This window comes from Protopterus annectens, chromosome 11.part0, assembly GCF_019279795.1.
Source record: "Protopterus annectens isolate FY-2018-M chromosome 11.part0, PAN1.0, whole genome shotgun sequence".
NCBI lineage: Eukaryota > Metazoa > Chordata > Ceratodontiformes > Protopteridae > Protopterus > Protopterus annectens.
Genome location: NC_056745.1, coordinates 14,212,125 through 14,232,977, shown reverse-complemented (window position 1 = coordinate 14,232,977; position 20,853 = coordinate 14,212,125). Strand labels below are relative to the sequence as shown.

Genomic DNA, 20,853 nt, shown 5'->3' with positions numbered 1-20,853 from the left:
TTACATTATCCGTCTTAGGAGTGTAGTTACACTAGGCTAAGTAAATGACTAGTGTATTATATTCACTTTTATTACATTATCCGTCTTAGGAGTACAGTTACACTAGGCTAGGTACATAACTAGTGTATTATATTCACTTTTATTACATTATCCGTCTTAGGAGTGTAGTTATACGAGGCTAGGTACATGACTAGTGTATTATATTCACTTTTATTACATTATCCGTCTTAGGAGTACAGTTACACTAGGCTAGGTACATAACTAGTGTATTATATTCACTTTTATTACATTATCCGTCTTAGGAGTGTAGTTATACGAGGCTAAGTACATGACTAGTGTATTATATTCACTTTTATTACATTATCCGTCTTAGGAGTGTAGTTACACTAGGCTAAGTAAATGACTAGTGTATTATATTCACTTTTATTACATTATCCGTCTTAGGAGTGTAGTTACACTAGGCTAAGTAAATGACTAGTGTATTATATTCACTTTTATTACATTATCCATCTTAGGAGTGTAGTTACACAAGGCTAAGTACATGACTAGTGTATTATATTCACTTTTATTACATTATCCGTCTTAGGAGTGTAGTTACACTAGGCTAGGTACATGACTAGTGTATTATATTCACTTTTATTACATTATCCGTCTTAGGAGTGTAGTTACACTAGGCTAGGTACATGACTAGTATATTATATTCACTTTTATTACATTATCCGTCTTAGGAGTGTAGTTATACGAGGCTAAGTACATGACTAGTGTATTATATTCACTTTTATTACATTATCCGTCTTAGGAGTACAGTTACACTAGGCTAGGTACATAACTAGTGTATTATATTCACTTTTATTACATTATCCGTCTTAGGAGTGTAGTTATACGAGGCTAGGTACATGACTAGTGTATTATATTCACTTTTATTACATTATCCATCTTAGGAGTGTAGTTACACTAGGCTAAGTACATGACTAGTGTATTATATTCACTTTTATTACATTATCCATCTTAGGAGTGTAGTTACACTAGGCTAAGTACATGACTAGTGTATTATATTCACTTTTATTACATTATCCATCTTAGGAGTGTAGTTACACTAGGCTAAGTACATGACTAGTGTATTATATTCACTTTTATTACATTATCCGTCTTAGGAGTGTAGTTATACGAGGCTAAGTACATGACTAGTGTATTATATTCACTTTTATTACATTATCCGTCTTAGGAGTGTAGTTACACTAGGCTAGGTACATAACTAGTGTACTATATTCACTTTTATTACATTATCCGTCTTAGGAGTGCAGTTACACCAGGCTAGGTACATGACTAGTGTATTATATTCACTTTTATTACATTATTTGTCTTAGTTACACGAGGCTAAGTACATGACTAGTGTATTATATTCACTTTTATTACATTATCCGTCTTAGGAGTGTAGTTATACTAGGCTAGGTACATGACTAGTGCATTATATTCACTTTTATTACATTATCCGTCTTAGGAGTACAGTTACACTAGGCTAGGTACATGACTAGTGTATTATATTCACTTTTATTACATTATCCGTCTTAGGAGTGTAGTTACACTAGGCTAGGTACATAACTAGTGTATTATATTCACTTTTATTACATTATCCGTCTTAGGAGTGTAGTTATACGAGGCTAGGTACATGACTAGTGTATTATATTCACTTTTATTACATTATCCGTCTTAGGAGTACAGTTACACTAGGCTAGGTACATAACTAGTGTATTACATTCACTTTTATTACATTATCCATCTTAGGAGTGTAGTTACACAAGGCTAAGTAAATGACTAGTGTATTATATTCACTTTTATTACATTATCTGTCTTAGGAGTGTAGTTACACTAGGCTAGGTACATGACTAGTGTATTATATTCACTTTTATTACATTATCCGTCTTAGGAGTGTAGTTACACTAGGCTAGGTACATGACTAGTGTATTATATTCACTTTTATTACATTATCCGTCTTAGGAGTACAGTTACACTAGGCTAGGTACATAACTAGTGTATTACATTCACTTTTATTACATTATCCATCTTAGGAGTGTAGTTACACAAGGCTAAGTAAATGACTAGTGTATTATATTCACTTTTATTACATTATCTGTCTTAGGAGTGTAGTTACACTAGGCTAGGTACATGACTAGTGTATTATATTCACTTTTATTACATTATCTGTCCTAGGAGTGCAGTTACACCAGGCTAGGTATATGACTAGTGTATTATATTCACTTTTATTACATTATCTGTCTTAGGAGTGTAGTTACACTAGGCTAAGTACATGACTAGTGTATTATATTTACTTTTATTAGATTATCTGTCTTAGGAGTACAGTTACACTAGGCTAGGTACATGACTAGTGTATTATATTCACTTTTATTACATTATCCATCTTAGGAGTGTAGTTATACGAGGCTAAGTACATGACTAGTGTATTATATTCACTTTTATTACATTATCCGTCTTAGGAGTGCAGTTACACTAGGCTAGGTACATGACTAGTGTATTATATTCACTTTTATTACATTATCCGTCTTAGGAGTGTAGTTATACTAGGCTAGGTACATGACTAGTGTATTATATTCACTTTTATTACATTATCCGTCTTAGGAGTGTAGTTACACTAGGCTAAGTACATGACTAGTGTATTATATTCACTTTTATTACATTATCCGTCTTAGGAGTGCAGTTACACTAGGCTAGGTACATGACTAGTGTATTATATTCACTTTTATTACATTATCCGTCTTAGGAGTGCAGTTACACTAGGCTAAGTACATGACTAGTGTATTATATTCACTTTTATTACATTATCCATCTTAGGAGTGTAGTTACACAAGGCTAAGTAAATGACTAGTGTATTATATTCACTTTTATTACATTATCCGTCTTAGGAGTGCAGTTACACCAGGCTAGGTACATGACTAGTGTATTATATTCACTTTTATTACATTATCCGTCTTAGGAGTGCAGTTACACCAGGCAAGGTAGTTTATATTCAATCTGCTTGTCCTGGAACTGTCACCAAATTATAGAAGTGACTCTCACCTCATTTCTTGCAAAGTTTTTGTACAAAAACCTTTAACTTCAGCTTCTCTACAAGTCATTGTTGACACCTTGGACAGACATATTTAGTAAAGAAAACGAGTGACTCAAACCTCATGGCACACTTCCAAGCCAGACAGAATTTAAAACAAACACTGCCGACAAGCTCAATTGTTGAGAATACTTCAAAGCTAAGTCTTGACAAATTTATGTTCACACACACACACACACACACACACACACACACACACACTCGCGGGCGTAACTTTAAACACTGTTAGTTTGTTAAATCCATGAATGTTACACAGGTGATGATGGAATGAAACTGGATTTTACTTAGCTTTCCTCTGTTTTGTGTACTGTTGTTCAAACCTATAAAGTTCACAGGTTGCAAGAATTAAGAGGTCACTTGTTGTTAATAATGGTTTGGGCAGTGGTTACTGCATATACTCCTAGATAGCCTGACATCTGGAACTCATTTATTACCATTACCTGCTTAGGTCTACGCATGTTCACAAGGGATCCACAGCCCATCCTGGCATTCAATGAATTGAAATGAGAGGAACTAATTGTGTATAATGTGCCAGTCCATTAGAAAACACAGACCTACAGGCAACGTTAAGAAACGCCACCTAAATCACATCTTTAAGATGTGGGAAGAAATCAGAGCACCCACTAAAAACCCACATAGACACAGACAAGACATGTATATGGGGCAAAGAAGGTGGGTCAGCTGGAAACCAAAGTGGAAAAAGAAGTGTTGTATGGTAGCAATGCAAACCTTTGCACTGATTACTGGCTTTACTCACAAAATCAGAAAAGCTAAGAAAGTCCTGCGAAATGGGTCTATACCAGAACATCGAAGTTTTAAAAAGTACATTTTGGTACCTACCATAAATGTAGATGTTTGAGTGCTAATACAGCTGCAGTCATAACAGATGGGTTCTCCTGCCGTCAGGCGGGTCCTCGGTCGGCCGAATTCCAAAGTCTAGGTCCGGCGTCGGTTGTCGTCGCCTCCTCCCAGACGTCAGTGCGACAGGGGTATAAAAGAACCAGCCAACGCCATTTTCTTCAGTTTTTCTTGCCCCAGATGTCAGGTGCCCCCAGAAGGAAGGCAATACATAAATTTGTGTAATAAAGCAGTGCAATATAATCAAAATACAGTAGTTGCAAGCAAATCCACCTTAAATGAATACCCCAATCAGGTTGTATGAGGATGTGTTAGCCTATAGGCCTGTCCCAAGAGGGGAAGGAGGGAGGGAAACCTGGACTGCAGCTGTATTAGCACTCGAACATCTACATTTATGGTAGGTACAAAACTGTACTATGTTCATCGTGCACACAGCTGCAGTCATAACAGATGGGTAGAATCCCAAAGCTAAGAAAGGGGTGGTAGACACTAGGTGGAACTAGGAGGAGCCAGGATGCCCTGCAAGACTGCAGTGGCAAAGCCTGCTCTAGTTTTGGAGTATAATGGTAGGTGGTAGTGCTTGGAGAAGGTATGCATAGAACTCCAAGTGGCTGCTTCCAAAATATCTTTTGGTAGGAACTCCTCTGAGGAAAGCTGCAGAGGTAGCTGTGGCCCTTGTGGAGTGAGATCTGATGCCTGTAGGTACAGTTTTGCCATGAAAAAAATAGCAAAAGCGTATGCAGTGGGTTATCCATTTTGAGATTGTCTGTTTCGAAATTGGCTTTCCTTGAGCTCCTACAGCATAGGACACAAAGAGCTGTTCTGATTTTCTGAAAGGCTTTGTTCTGTCCAGATAATAATGTAGTTGTCTGTGGATGTCCAAGGAATGTAGTAATCTCTCCCCTTTGTTTTGAGAATTAGGATAAAAGGTAGGTAAGTGTATGGCCTGATTCAAAGCTACCCTGGATACCACTTTAGGCATAAAGGATGGGTTGGTTCATAAGGAAACTCTGTCCTGATGGAAGATGATAAAAGGCTGCACAGCCATGAGAGCTTGTAGTTCTGAAACTCTACGAGCTGAGGTAATAGCCAGAAGGAAAGCTGTTTTCCAGGACAAATATTGCAAATCTGATGAAGCAGCTGGCTCAAACGGAGGCAAGGTCAGTTTTTCCAGAATGAAATTGAGATCCCAAGCAGGTATTGGTTGTTTTCTTGGGGGTCTTAGATTCTTAGCCCCTCTGAGGAACTGTCTTAAGAGAGGGTGAGAGAATAAGTGTGGATCAGTGTTGTATTCTGCAGAAATGGCTGTGGCATGGATTTTGATGGAGGAGAATGAAAGTCCACTGCTTAGCAGCTCAGCTAAATACTGTAGTACTTGAGGTAAATTCAGTTTTCCAGGATCCTGGCCCTTTTTCTCATTCCAGACACAAAACCGCTTCCATTTTGCGGAGTAAGCTTTTCTAGTTGGCGGCCTTCTGGCCTCCAAAATGACATCCTGCACCTCCTTGGAGAGTAGGGTCTGTTGTGATGCTAAGGAATCTTCCATGCGGCTAGATTGAGTGTTTTTAGCTGGCTGTGAAGAGTTTTGAAGCTGTGCTGAGTCAGAAAAAGAGGCATTAGAGGCAGGGTCCATGGTGGGGAATGGTTCAGGCTCCTCAGGAGTGGGGACCAGTGTTGTCTTGGCCAGTCCGGAGCAATGAGAATCATCTTTGATCTGTCTGCTCTGGTTTTCAATAGAACTTTGGGCAGCAGAGGAAGAGGTGGGAAGGCATAAACTGTCATTGATGTCCAACTGAAAGAGAGAACGTCCACTCTCCAGGCCTTTGGATGGAAAATCCTTGAGCAGAATTTTGTCAATTGGTGAATTTTGTGGGAGGCAAAGAGATCTATGTCTGGCCTTCCCCATGCTTGGATTATTTCTGTAAAAACTTTTGGATGCAACTTCCATTCGTGTGGATCTGTCATATTTCTGCTTAGGTTGTCTGCCAGCGTGTTTTCCTTGCCTGGCAAGTACTGTGCTTGTAGTTTGATGTGTAAGTCCGTGGCCATGTTCCAAAGTGACATGGCCAGTCTGCATAGGGGGTATGAATGTGTTACTCCCTGTTTATGTACCACATAACTGTGGTGTTGCCCGTTCTTATCAATAGTTGCCCTGGTTGCAGAAGGTCCTTGAAAGCTATAATAGCATTTATTACTGCTAGCATTTCCTTTTGATTGATGTGAAGGTGCTTTTCTTTTGGGACCATTTGCCCTGAATGCACTGATCTGTCATGTGCGCCCCCCCCCCCAGGTGTAGTCCGAGGCGTCTGTTGTGATGACTTGATTTGCTTGAGGCCTGCTGAATGGAAGGCCTGTGTTTGTTTGGCATGCTTGAGCCCACCACAGAAATTCCTTTTGCAGACATGGAATTAGTGGCATTATTGTTTCCAAACTGTGGCTGTGTTGAGACCATATGTTTTTCAGGTACCACTGAAGTTTCCTCATATGCAGCTTTGCACATGGGATTAGTAAGATGCAAGATGCCATGAATCCCAGAGCCTGCAGGATTTTCCTTGCAGTCAGCCTGGTGCAATTTGCTAGTGCTCTGAAGTATTGAGTTAGCTGCCCCTGCTTCTCTGGCGTGAGGTAGGCCATCTGGGTGTTTGTGTCCATGTTGGCACCCAGGAAAATTATCTTCCGAGAGGGTATTTGCCTTGATTTCTTTTTGTTGACTGTGTATCCCAGAGAGCTCAACAACATTATTACATAAGCCAGATGTTTCAGAAGAATGTGCTTGCTGTCCGCTTGGATCAGGCAGTCATCCAAATAAAGGTATATTTGTATCCCTTGAAGTCTGCAGTAGGCAATTACTGATGCCAGGCATTTCGTGAATACTCTGGGCGCAGTAGATAAGCCAAAGGGCAATGCAGAGAATTGATAATGGGTTGAACCTGCAAGAAATCTGAGGTATCTTCTGCAATTTTGTCTGATTGGGACATGCAGGTATGCCTCCTTGAGGTCCAATGTTACCAGCCAAGACTCCTTGCCCAGCATGGGAAGAAGTTGCTGTAGAGTGAGCATCTTGAATTTTGGTACGAGTAGAAATGCGTTTAGGATGGACAGGTCCAAAATAGGTCTCCAATCTTTTCCCTTCCTTGGTACCAGGAATAGCCTGGAATAAAAACCTTGACCTTGTTCGTGCGTAGGTACCTCTTGAATAGCTTTCATGTCTATGAGATCTGTAATTTGCCTTTGTGCCTCTGCCCTTTGATTGTGTGGCAGGTTTGGCATGCCTCTCATTTTTGGAAGGGTGTGAAAATGGAATCTGTAGCCTCTGTTTATAATGTTCAGGATCCATTTGTCTTTTGTGACAATATGACAATTCTTTGAAAATAATGCCAGCTTTCCTCCTAAGGGGGCTGCCACTTGAGTCTTGCTTGGCATGCAAAGGGGAAAGTCATTGGGCTTGCTTTCTGAATGATTGCGAGTTATCCTCACCACCTCTTTGTGTAGGAGCTTGCCATTGTCTGCCTCTAAACGATCCTTGGGATTGTCCTCTGCCCCTTGGGCGCCTGTATCTGCCTCTTTGGGGTCTGTCCGTGGCTGGAAAGGACCAATTTTTGGAAGGCCAATTTCTACTGAAACGTGGGGTTGTACCTGTAGAAAATCTTTCACAGTTTGCATTGATTTAGCCTTTTCCTCCATTTTCCTTAATACCTCCTCAGCATTAGCACCAAATAATACATCCTTTTGAAGAGGGGCATCTAGTAATTTAGCTTTGACATGATCAGGCAAGGTTTGTTCCTTGAGCCAGGCATGTCTACGTATGACGGATCCTGTAACAGCAGCTCTACATGAGGCCTCTAGAGCATCAAAACCACATTGTAAGGTATGCTTACCCACTTGTTCTGCACTATGCATCAAATCCTGCAACTCCTTCAAGTCTGGTTGTTCAGGTTGTGACATTTTACTTTTCAATTGTGATAACAAAAACTGTTGGTATTTTAGCATATGGAACTGACAGTTTAAGGTAGCCGAGGTTTATACCTTTTTTCCCCACCTTTCTAAGGATCTGGAATCTCGCTCGGAAGGTAAAGGATTTTTAGCAGTGGAGGCCTTAATTCCCTTGGGGCCCTGTGAGATGGTTTCTGGGTCAGCAGCATGGCTTTTGTATAGAAATTGGTGCGAGTCAGGAACCCTGTAGTACAGGTCAGGCTTAACTGGGGCTGGAGGCAGAGAGTCCGGGTTAAGGCAGGCCTCCGAGTAAACATCATCTAGGATGTCCAAGACAGGAGGTATAGCCAGAGGCCTGTGCTGAGGTAGTAAGAGAAATTCCCTAAGCCTTTTCTTGGAATCTGAATAATCTTGGCCTTCCCAGTGGAAGTGTTCCCTTAAAGTATGCAAAGTTTCTCCAAATGAGTAATCATCTGGGGGGGATACAGAAGGAATGGACTCCTCCGCATCAGAGTCTTCAAAAGGGGAGCAAGAATGTTCCTGATCATCAGAGTGCTCTGAAATAATAGAGCCCTGATCAGAGGAGGGGGATTCTTCCTCCACTCTGGGCCTTTTGTCCGGTGGGGGTTGAGAACCCCTGATAAGAGTAATTAAATCCTCAGCCATTTTAAGCATCTGCTTTTTAGGCATGGGGCCTGGAGATGGGCCCTGTGTAGCTTGTCTCTTAGAGTGCATGGCTGCTTTAGACTTAGTGAAAGCCTTGATGGAGAAAGAAGAGGAAGGTCTAAAGACACCTTGAGTGGAGGTAGACCTGTCCACATTTTGAGGTTCAACGCCAAGAGTGGCTTCGGTATCTGTAGTCGGGGTGTGGGCCAAGGAGCCTGCGACCTCGGGCACAGGAGACACCGCCAATAAAGTGTCGTCGGTAGTCAGGGGCTGCGTAGGCGCCTCGCTGAGAACCGGACCACGTGTAGTCGGCTCTGACGTGGTGTCGGTAGAGGCCGCGGACCTCGTGTGTCGGTCCTTATCTTTGCGTTTTTTAGACAAAACTGGAGTCGGAGTATCCGACGACATAATACAGTTAAATGTTTTTCCAAAATAATGCTGGGCGAACTCCGCCTGACGCTTAATGGTGCGTTTGTTGAATGCAGCATAAAAACGACAGACCGAGACGTCGTGGTCTGGGCCTAAACAAGGTATACAGAGGGAATGGAAATCCTTATGCGGTATTTGCTTCCCACATGAAATACAATTATTAACTTTGTCTGACATCGGTCTGAGGCAAGAAAAGTTTCCCCAACGGGGTACTTAGCTTTCAAGAAGACTTCGGTTTCGAAATTTTCGTAATTTCAGGAGCTGGCCGACCGGCACTTGTGAACTGCTTCTGCTTCGGGCACCGCGCGGCAAGAAAGACTGAAGAAAATGGCGTCAGCTGGTTCTTTTATACCCCTGTCGCACTGACGTCAGGGAGGAGGCGACGACAACCGACGCCGGACCTAGACTTTGGAATTTGGCCGACCGAGGACCCGCCTGACGGCAGGAGAACCCATCTGTTATGACTGCAGCTGTATGCACGATGAACATCTTTGAATGTTGTAATATCGACCCGTTTTCAGTGAACACTAAAAATAGCGAAGCTGCAGAACACCGAATTCTTTCCTAGGGAAAGAATTCAGTTGTCCAGTTCTGGTCGCTTCACTATGTTCAGCGCTGTGGTGGAAAGTTACGGGTCGGGTTCAGGTAAGTGTGCGATTGTGTGGTCGTTAGGGTTAGGGCGTGGGTTAGGTGAGTTAGGGTTAGGGCACGGGTTAGGTGAGTGTGCGATAGTGATGGACCTCAGGGTTAGGGTTTGGGTTAAGGTAAGTGGATAGACAGTAGTGTATGTACAGTTTAGTGTACGGTTATAGTTGCAGGATTATAAGTGTATGTGTGTGGATTGATGTTTTTTAGGTGTGCTTGTGTTGTATGTGTTTTTCCCCCCCAAGGAACAAATTCACTATTCTGAATGTTCGATATTATGTGGTTTATATATTTTAGGTTCAATGAAATAGCGTTCGCTATTTTCATCTTTCGATAGCGTGATATAAACGCTGCGAAACTGTTAACCATCCCCTTATCTCCACATCCCTCACTATGCTGTATGTGTAAGACTCAGTTATTTCTGAATTTCAGACACACCATAAACCTATACAATGTTCCACCACTCATAACTACATGTTCTAACATCCTGCTGCAATTCATTACATTTCAATATGCATATGCTGAACTTAAATTGCATTTTATGTGAACATTAAACACCAAATTCCCTCACCTTCCACCTTAAAAAAATTAATTGTAACGTACTTTAATTGTTATGCTAATGTAGGCTAATAGTTCACATCTCTGTCAGATTATGCATACCTGCGTGTCTTATTTCTCAGTTGTGGCTAAAAAGAGGTCATCTGGTAGACAAGTGTGCAGATAAATAACTAAAGAAGCACAGCATAATTGTAGCCATACAGGAAACTGACACTTTAATTAAACAATGCTGTTCTAGCGATATAGCTGTGCAGTGTCATCGCCAGTGATGGTGGATCTGAAACTATGGCACAACTTCAGACAGTAGCACAGTTAACACTTACACATCATGACATTAACAGTTTTGTAATTAGATGTACTACCAACACTAGCTGAATGGCTTACCAAGCAGCAGGTCTATGTCTAACTTAACGGATTACCTATCTGAGACTCCAGTGCAGCCTAAAACTTTCTCAGAATACCAAATGTTGCTCTGAAATGTTGAGAAATTCATATTTTTTAACATGAGAGATGGTTTACTTTATATGTTTCATTTAAACATCAGTAATGAACTCTACAAGCTTTCTTCAGCCTTGGTTGTCTAATGTATTAACACTACTTACCTCTGTCCCATCAGCAAATAATAAAGGAAATACCTTATAATCATGTTTTATCATACTCATCAGCTCACACTGATCTGTCCTAAGAGTTAGAAAGTTTGTGAATGACTACCATTTTCCATGGCTTCTGTGTAAAATTTCATGTTTACTCTCTTTTTTCTCAGTCTCTCATTTGTTTCCCAGTCCATCAATCCATCCGTGCTTATTAATTGCAACTAACTCGTATAGCAACTTCATGGGCAACCATTGTCATCCACACAGTTTACCAGGAAAGGAGGAAATGGAATTAGTTTGCCAGGCCTTTCTTACTATAAAGCATACGCACACACACATGCAGACACACACACTCTCATATGCGCAATGTAAAAGCTGCCAAAAGATCTATCACATGTCTTTGGGCTGTGGGAGGGAACAACAGCACCCACAAAAAAGCAACATAAATACAGGGAGGACATGCAGACTCTGTACAGAAGAAACTCAGCCAAGAACCTAAGTACAGAACCTCTTGTTGTGAGTAACAATGCTACTCACAGTACTACAGTGCTGCCCCTTCTTTTCCCCATGCATCACTCTACTTCAGAGGTAAAAGTGCTACTCACAGTACCATGGTGCTGCCCTTCTTTTCCTAGTACATCACTCTACTTCAGAGGCAACAATTCTACTCACAGTACCACGGTGCTGCCCTTCTTTTCTCAGTATATCACTCTTTTCTCAGTATATCACTCTACTTCAGAAGTAACAATGCTGCTCACAGTACCACTGTGCTTTCCTTCTTTTCCTAGTACCTTACTCTACCTCAGAGGTAACAGTGCTACTCACAATGCCAAAGTGCTGCCTGCTTTTCCCAGTACATCACTCTACTTCAGAGATAACAATGCTACTCACAGTACCATAGTGCTACCCTTCTTTTCCCAGTACCTTAATCTACTTCGGAGGTAACAGTGCTACTCACAATACTACGGTGCTACCCTTCTTTTCTCAGTATATCACTCTACTTCAGAGGTAACAATGCTACTCACAGTGCCACAGTGCTGCCCTTCTTTTCCCAGTACATCACTGTACTTCAGAGGTAACAGTGCTACTCACAGTACCACGGTGCTGCCTGCTTTTCCCAGTACATCACTCTACTTCAGAGGTAACAATGCTACTCACAGTACGATGGTGCTGCCCTTCTTTTCCCATTACATTACTCTACTTTAGAGGCAACAATGTTACTCACAGTGCCACAGTGCTGCCCTTCTTTTCCCAGTACATTACTTTACTTCAGAGGTAACATTGCTACTCATGGTACCATGGTGCTGCCCTACTTTCCCCATTACATCACTCTACTTCAGAGGTAATGTTCCCACAGTGCCATGGTGCTGCCCTTCTTTTCCCCAGGCATCACACTACTTCAGAGGTAACAATGCTACTCACAGTGTCACAGCTCTGCCCTGCTTTTCCCCATGCATTGCTCTACTTCAGAGGTAACAGTGCTACTCACAGTACCACGGTGCTGCCATTCTTTTCCCAGTACATCACTCTACTTCAGCAGTAACAGTGCTAATCACAGGACCACTGTGCTGCCTGCTTTTCCCAGTACATTACTGTACTTCAGAGGTAACAATGCTACTCACAGTGCTGCCATTCATTTCCCAGTACATCACTCTACTTCAGAGGTAACAATCAATGCTACTCACAGTACCACGGTGCTGTCCTTCTTTTCCTAGTACCTTACTCTACTTCAGAGGTAACAATGCTACTCACAGTACCATGGTGCTGCCCTTCTTTTCCCAGTACATCACTCTACTTCAGAGGTAACAGTGCTACTCACAGTACCACGGTGCTGCATTCTTTTCCCAGTACATCACTCTACTTCAGCAGTAACAGTGCTAATCACAGGACCACGGTGCTACCTGCTTTTCCCAGTACATTACTGCACTTCAGAGGTAACAATGCTACTCAGAGTACCATGGTGCTGCCCTTCTTTTCCCAGTACATCACTCTACATCAGAGGTAACAATGCTACTCACAGTGCCACAGTGCTGCCCTTCTTTTCAGAGTACATCACTCTACTTCAGAGGTAACAATGTTACTCACAGTACCACGGTGCTGCCCTTCTTTCACAGTACATCACTCTACTTCAGAAGTAACAACGCTACTCACAATACCATGGTCCTCCCTTCTTTTCCCAGTACCTTACTCTACTTCGGAGGTAACAGTGCTACTCACAATACTACGGTGCTGCCCTTCCTTTCTCAGTATATCACTCTACTTCAGAGGTAACAATGCTACTCACAGTGCCAAAGTGCTGCCCTTCTTTTCCCAGTACATCACTGTACTTCAGAGGTAACAGTGCTACTCACAGTACCACGGTGCTGCCTGCTTTTCCCAATACATCACTCTACTTCAGAGGTAACGATGCTACTTACAGTACCACAGTGCTGCCCTGCTTTTCCCAGTACATCACTCTACTTCAGAGATAACAATGCTACTCACAGTACCAGGGTGCTGCCCTTCTTTTTTCAGTATATCACTCTGCTTCAGAGGTTACAATGCTACTCACAGTGCCACAGTTCTGCCCTTCCTTTCCCCATGCATCACTCTACTTCAGAAGTAACAATGCTGCTCACAGTACTATGGTGCTGCCCTTCTTTTCCCAGTACATCACTCTACTTCAGAGGTAACAATGCTCCTCACAGTACCATGGTGCTGCCTGCTTTTCCCAGTACATCACTCTATTTCAGGGGTAACAATGCTACTAACAGTACCACGGTGCTGCCCTTCTTTTCCTAGTACCTTACTCTACTTCAGAGGTAACAATGCTAATCACAGTACAACGGTGCTGCCTGCTTTTCCCAGTACATAACTCTACTTCAGAGATAACAATGCTACTCACAGTACTACAGTGCTGCCCTTCTTTTCCTAGTACCTTACTCTACTTCAGAGTTAACAATGCTACTCACAGTACCATGGTGCTGCATTTCTTTTCCCAGTACATTACTGTACTTCAGAGGTAACAATGCTACTCACAGTACCATGGTGCTGCCCTTCTTTTCCCAGTACATAACTCTACTTCAGAGGTAACAATGCTACTCACAGTACTACAGTGCTGCCCTTCTTTTCCTAGTACCTTACTCTACTTCAGAGGTAACAGTGCTACTCACAGTACCATGGTGCTGCCCTACTTTCCCCATTACATCACTCTACTCTAGAAGTAACAATGCTACTCACAGTACTATGGTCCTGCCTTTCTTTTCCCATTACATCACTCTACTTCAGAGGTAATGTTACTCACAGTGCCATGGTGCTGCCCTTCCTTTCCCCATGCATCACTCTACTTCAGAGGTAACAATGCTGCTCACAGTACCACGGTGCTGCCCTTCTTTTCCTAGTACCTTACTCTACTTCAGAGGTAACAATGCTACTCTCAGTGCCACGGTGCTGCCATTCTTTTCCCAGTACATCACTCTACTTCAGAAGTAACAACGCTGCTCACAGTACCATGGTCCTCCCTTCTTTTCCCAGTACCTTACTCTACTTCAGAGGTAACAGTGCTACTCACAGTACCACGGTGCTGCCCTTCTTTTCTCAGTATATCACTCTACTTCAGAGGTAACAATGCTACTCACAGTGCCACAGTTCTGCCCTTCTTTTCCCAGTACATCACTCTACTTCAGAGGTAATAATGCTACTCACAGTACCACGGTGCTGCCTGCTTTTCCCCGTACATCACTCTACTTCAGAGGTAACAATGCTACTCACAGTACCACGGTGCTGCCTGCTTTTCCCAGTACATCACTCTACTTCAGAGGTAACAATGCTACTCACAGTACCACGGCGCTGCCCTTCTTTTCTCAGTATATCACTCTACTTCAGAGGTAACAGTGCTACTCACAGTGCCACAGTTCTGTCCTTCTTTTCCCCATGCATCACTCTACTTCAGAAGTAACAATGCTGCTCACAGTACCACGGTGCTGCCTTTCGTTTCCCAGTACATCACTCTACTGCAGAGGTAACAATGCTACTCACAGTACCACAGTGCTGCCCTTCTTTTCCCATTACATCACTGTACTTCAGAGGTAACAATGCTGCTCACAGTACCACAGTGCTGCATTTCTTTTCCTAGCACCTTACTCTACTTCAGAGGTAACAATGTTACTCACAGTGCCACAGTGCTGTCTGCTTTTCCCATTACATCACTGTACTTCAGAGGTAACAATGCTACTCACAGTACCATGGTGCTGCACTTTTTTCCAAGTACATTACTCTACTTCAGAGGTAACAATGCTACTCACTGTGCCACGGTGCTGCCCTTCTTTTCCTAGTACCTTACTCTACTTCAGAGGTAACAATGCTAATCACAGTACCACGGTGCTGCCTTTTCCCAGTACATAACTCTACTTCAGAGATAACAATGCTACTCACAGTACTACAGTGCTGCCCTTCTTTTCCTAGTACCTTATTCTACTTCAGAGTTAACAATGCACAGTACCATGGTGCTGCCTTTCTTTTCCCAGTACATTACTGTACTTCCGAGGTAACAATGCTACTCACAGTACCACGGTGCTGCCCTTCTTTTCCCAGTACATCACTCTACTTCAGAGTTAACAATGCTACTCACAGTACCACGGTGCTGCCCTTCTTTTCCCAGTACATTACTGTACTTCAGAGGTAACAATGCTACTCACAGTACTACAGTGCTGCCCTTATTTTCCTAGTACCTTACTCTACTTCAGAGGTAACAGTGCTGCTCACAGTACCATGGTGCTGCCCTTCTTTTCCCATTACATCACTCTACTTTAAAAGTAACAATGCTACTCACAGTACTACGGTCCTGCCATTATCTTCCCATTACATCACTCTACTTCAGAGGTAATGTTACTCACACTGCCATGGTGCTGCCCTTCTTTTCCCCATGCATCACTCTACTTCAGAAGTAACAATGCTACTCGCAGTGTCACAGTTCTGCCCTTCTTTTCCCCATGCATCACTCTACTTCAGAGGTAACAATGCTGCTCACATGGTGCTGCCCTTCTTTTCCTAGTACCTTACTCTACTTCAGAGGTGACAATGCTACTCACAGTACCATGGTGCTGCCCTACTTTCCCCATTACATCACTCTACTTTAGAAGTAACAATGCTACTCACAGTACTACAGTCCTGTCCTTCTTTTCCCATTACATCACTCTACTTCAGAGATAATGTTACTCACAGTGCCATGGTGCTGCCCTTCTTTTCCCCATGCATCACTCTACTTCAGAGGTAATAATGCTACTCACAGTACCAAGGTGCTGCCTGCTTTTACCAGTACATCACTCTACTTCAGAGGTAACAATGCTACTCACAGTGCCACAGTTCTGCCCTTCTTTTCCCCATGCATCACTCGACTTCAGAAGTAACAATGCTGCTCACAGTACCACGGTGCTGCCCTTCTTTTCCCAGTACATCACTCTATTTCAGCGGTAACAGTGCTACTCACAGTACCACGGTGCTGCCCTTCTTTTCCCAGTACATCACTCTATTTCAGCGGTAACAGTGCTACTCACAGTACCACGGTGCTGCCCTTCTTTTCCCAGTACATCACTCTATTTCAGCGGTAACAGTGCTACTCACAGTACCACGGTGCTGCCCTTCTTTTCTCAGTATATGACTCTACTTCAGAGGTAACAGTGCTACTCACAGTACCACGGTGCTGCCCTTCTTTTCTCAGTATATGACTCTACTTCAGAGGTAACAGTGCTACTCACAATGCCACGGTGCTGCCTGCTTTTTCCAGTACATCACTCTACTTCAGAGGTAACAATGCTACTCACAGTACCACGATGCTGCCCTTCTTTTCTCAGTATATGACTCTACTTCAGAGGTAACAATGCTACTCGCAGTACCACGATGCTGCCCTTCTTTTCTCAGTATATGACTCTACTTCAGAGGTAACAATGCTACACAGTACCACGATGCTGCCCTTCTTTTCTCAGTATATGACTCTACTTCAGAGGTAACAATGCTACTCGCAGTACCACGATGCTGCCCTTCTTTTCTCAGTATATGACTCTACTTCAGAGGTAACAGTGCTACTCACAGTACCACGATGCTGCCCTTCTTTTCTCAGTATATGACTCTACTTCAGAGGTAACAATGCTACTCGCAGTACCACGATGCTGCCCTTCTTTTCTCAGTATATGACTCTACTTCAGAGGTAACAGTGCTACTCACAGTACCACGATGCTGCCCTTCTTTTCTCAGTATATGACTCTACTTCAGAGGTAACAGTGCTACTCACAGTACCACGGTGCTGCCCTTCTTTTCTCAGTATATGACTCTACTTCAGAGGTAACAGTGCTACTCACAGTACCACGATGCTGCCCTTCTTTTCTCAGTATATGACTCTACTTCAGAGGTAACAGTGCTACTCACAGTACCACGGTGCTGCCCTTCTTTTCTCAGTATATCACTCTACTTCAGAGGTAACAATGCTACTCGCAGTACCACGGTGCTGCCCTTCTTTTCTCAGTATATGACTCTACTTCAGAGGTAACAGTGCTACTCACAGTACCACGGTGCTGCCCTTCTTTTCTCAGTATATGACTCTACTTCAGAGGTAACAGTGCTACTCACAGTACCACGGTGCTGCCCTTCTTTTCTCAGTATATGACTCTACTTCAGAGGTAACAGTGCTACTCACAGTACCACGGTGCTGCCCTTCTTTTCTCAGTATATGACTCTACTTCAGAGGTAACAGTGCTACTCACAGTACCACGGTGCTGCCCTTCTTTTCTCAGTATATGACTCTACTTCAGAGGTAACAGTGCTACTCACAGTACCACGGTGCTGCCCTTCTTTTCTCAGTATATGACTCTACTTCAGAGGTAACAGTGCTACTCACAGTACCACGGTGCTGCCCTTCTTTTCTCAGTATATGACTCTACTTCAGAGGTAACAATGCTACTCACAGTACCACGATGCTGCCCTTCTTTTCTCAGTATATGACTCTACTTCAGAGGTAACAGTGCTACTCATAATGCCACGGTGCTGCCTGCTTTTTCCAGTACATCACTCTACTTCAGAGGTAACAATGCTACTCACAGTACCACGATGCTGCCCTTCTTTTCTCAGTATATGACTCTACTTCAGAGGTAACAGTGCTACTCACAGTACCACGGTGCTGCCCTTCTTTTCTCAGTATATGACTCTACTTCAGAGGTAACAATGCTACTCACAGTACCACGGTGCTGCCCTTCTTTTCTCAGTATATGACTCTACTTCAGAGGTAACAATGCTACTCACAGTACCACGGTGCTGCCCTTCTTTTCTCAGTATATGACTCTACTTCAGAGGTAACAATGCTACTCACAGTACCACGATGCTGCCCTTCTTTTCCCAATACATCACTCTATTTCAGCGGTAACAGTGCTACTCACAGTACCACGGTGCTGCCCTTCTTCTCTCAGTATATGACTCTACTTCAGAGGTAACAGTGCTACTCACAGTACCACGGTGCTGCCCTTCTTCTCTCAGTATATGACTCTACTTCAGAGGTAACAGTGCTACTCACAGTACCACGGTGCTGCCCTTCTTCTCTCAGTATATGACTCTACTTCAGAGGTAACAGTGCTACTCACAGTACCACGGTGCTGCCCTTCTTCTCTCAGTATATGACTCTACTTCAGAGGTAACAGTGCTACTCACAGTACCACGGTGCTGCCCTTCTTCTCTCAGTATATGACTCTACTTCAGAGGAAGCGCAAACCAAAAGCAGTTCATCATTTAACCGCTTACTTACCAGTTAGACTAACTTCTGGAAAATCTGTTTGCAGCCTAGTCATGCCTTCGTTTGTAACATTAAAAGGGAGGTCACCGGGCTTGTTTATTAACAGCAGCAGCTGCTGTAATGGGATGTTATACCCTGCATAACAAAAAACATAAACTGCAGTTAATACTGTTATTCTCTGCATAACAAAAAACAGAAACTACAGTTAATACTATCACATTCCTCAGAATTGTAAGATGCCTGATTTCAGTGTTTACTTATACTGACATAGCAGTAAATGTTAGAACACACAAAATAGAGCAGCAATATATCAAAATACATTCAATGACTGTATTTATATAAGACAACTGAAACACAGTCCTTTGAGCAAGAACAGAGTCTGTGTTAATAAAACAGGTTTACAATCATATTACTACACTGCAGAAAAGGGGCTATTAACAGAATATGCAACTTATCAAAAATTATAAACATACATATGGATAGATATATAGATAGCCAGATATACACAAGAAAACTAAGCTACATAATTCAAATATTTTACCTAGGTTCATAAGTTTTAGGCTTGAACAACAAGCCTATGATCTACTTCTTTTTTTTCAAAAACTTGACTGACATAATCTATATCTTCATTACTTACCACCAGCTGTGATGTAGCTCCCCGTAGAAGTATGAAGTATACCATCAAACTGGGCATACATTGCAGATATTAACTCGCACTAGTTTAGAAGAGTCCCTTCTTCTTTAAAAGGGAAGCTTTGCAGAGCTGAATGGAGACCCAAGAGGACAGGTAGAACTGCAGTTCTCTCCAAAGAGATAGAGAGATAAAAAGAGAGATAATGCACTATAGACAGGAGGTGCACTGAGGTGCGAGGGCCTAAAAGGAGGGAATCAGTCAATAGCTCGTAAGAACTCAGGAGAGTTTATGGAAATGATATTCCAAACCAAGTAGAATCTTCTTTAGGAGGTTAAAATAAGTAAGTATTTGTAAAAAGGAAGTGGAATACTTAATAGGTCTGTTGGTAGTGGTGAATGCTACTTCTCTTATGCCACATAAGAATCATGAAATGAAGATGTGAACAGTGTTTTATTTCATTACTCTGCATTACCCGAAATGACTTTTTATTTCCTCAGTTGAGTTGTTTCCAGTTAAAAAAAACTATCATTTCAAAAAAAGCAGAACTTCAATGTAGAGACTCAGTGTGGTACACACTACAAAATATTACTCTGGCACTTTTCATTGGGCAGGGAAACAGTGTAGTTTTACATAAACTGTTGTTGTTGTTATTATTGTTTATCTTTCGGCTTTTCCCAGTTAGGGGTCGCCACAGCGGAACTCCGGTCCGCTAATGATTGGCAGTTGGTTTTTATGGTGTCGGGTTGCCAGCCCGATGCCAAACCTTCAATGAAGGCACGCCCATTCAACTCATGTCTTTCGAACGCCCACTCAACCGCGGGCAGGACATGTAGACTCCACACAGAAGGCACTCCCAACCCAAGCCGAGAATCGAACGGAAGAATCTCTTGTTGTGAGGCAACAATGCCACCGCTGCGCCAAATTCTTGACTGCCTAAATTCTACCTGACAAGATCTACCAGCTAAGAATACTGTGCTACAAACCATGCTGTAAACTGTGAATGCTGTTTGCCAGAACTGTGCTCAAGTGTTCATCCCCAGAGAAAAATGCAACTTTCCAGGGCGTGTCTGACTGCCAAGATATTTTCAACAGCACTCCTGAGCTAATTCCTGCTAAATCCAAGGCAGTCCAGAGTCAGTCAGGAACAGAAACTGGACTATACGAGTGCAGTAAATGAAAAATACCTACTCAACCAGATGGAAAGAGTTGCATGAAAAACAATGATAAATGTTTTTAAAGGGGGTTATTCAGAAAGATGCAGAAAGGTTACTTAAAGCTGCACACTGTGAGTTTAAGTTGGTGAAAACAACATGTAAGGAAATGTTACAGCACAAAGTGTGTTCAGATCACTGATTAAGGAAATGAGCAGAGACATTTTGTCACAGTAGGTCTCTAAGAAAATAAGTCAGACCACTCTGAAATCTGTACACTGGAAAGTTGTGACTGCGCCAGGTATACTGAACTGTAGCTTAAAAAGTGCTGGTCTAAGGAAACGTACAGTGGAAGAACTGCTTACAGGCAACACTGCATGGTTTTGAAAGACTCCAAGAGTATAGATGCACAAATATAAACTATTGTTGTTTTACATTTATCTGATTGTTCTGTGACTTCACTAAAAAAGATTTGTGCAGCAGGAAAAGGGTGGGGGTACTGACAA

The 20,853-nt window shown here is 42.4% G+C and overlaps 1 protein-coding gene across 2 annotated transcripts in view; it reads right to left on the bottom strand.

Annotated features, from left to right (window-relative positions):
* LOC122815124 (gastrula zinc finger protein XlCGF26.1-like) overlaps positions 1 to 20,853 on the bottom strand; it is a 451,177-nt gene that overhangs the window by 155,187 nt on the left and 275,137 nt on the right. For both annotated transcript variants that reach the window (XM_044087374.1, XM_044087375.1), the window contains one exon: positions 18,575 to 18,697. In XM_044087374.1, the coding sequence (XP_043943309.1) occupies positions 18,575 to 18,697 (123 nt within the window). The remainder of the gene's footprint in view (positions 1 to 18,574; positions 18,698 to 20,853) is intronic.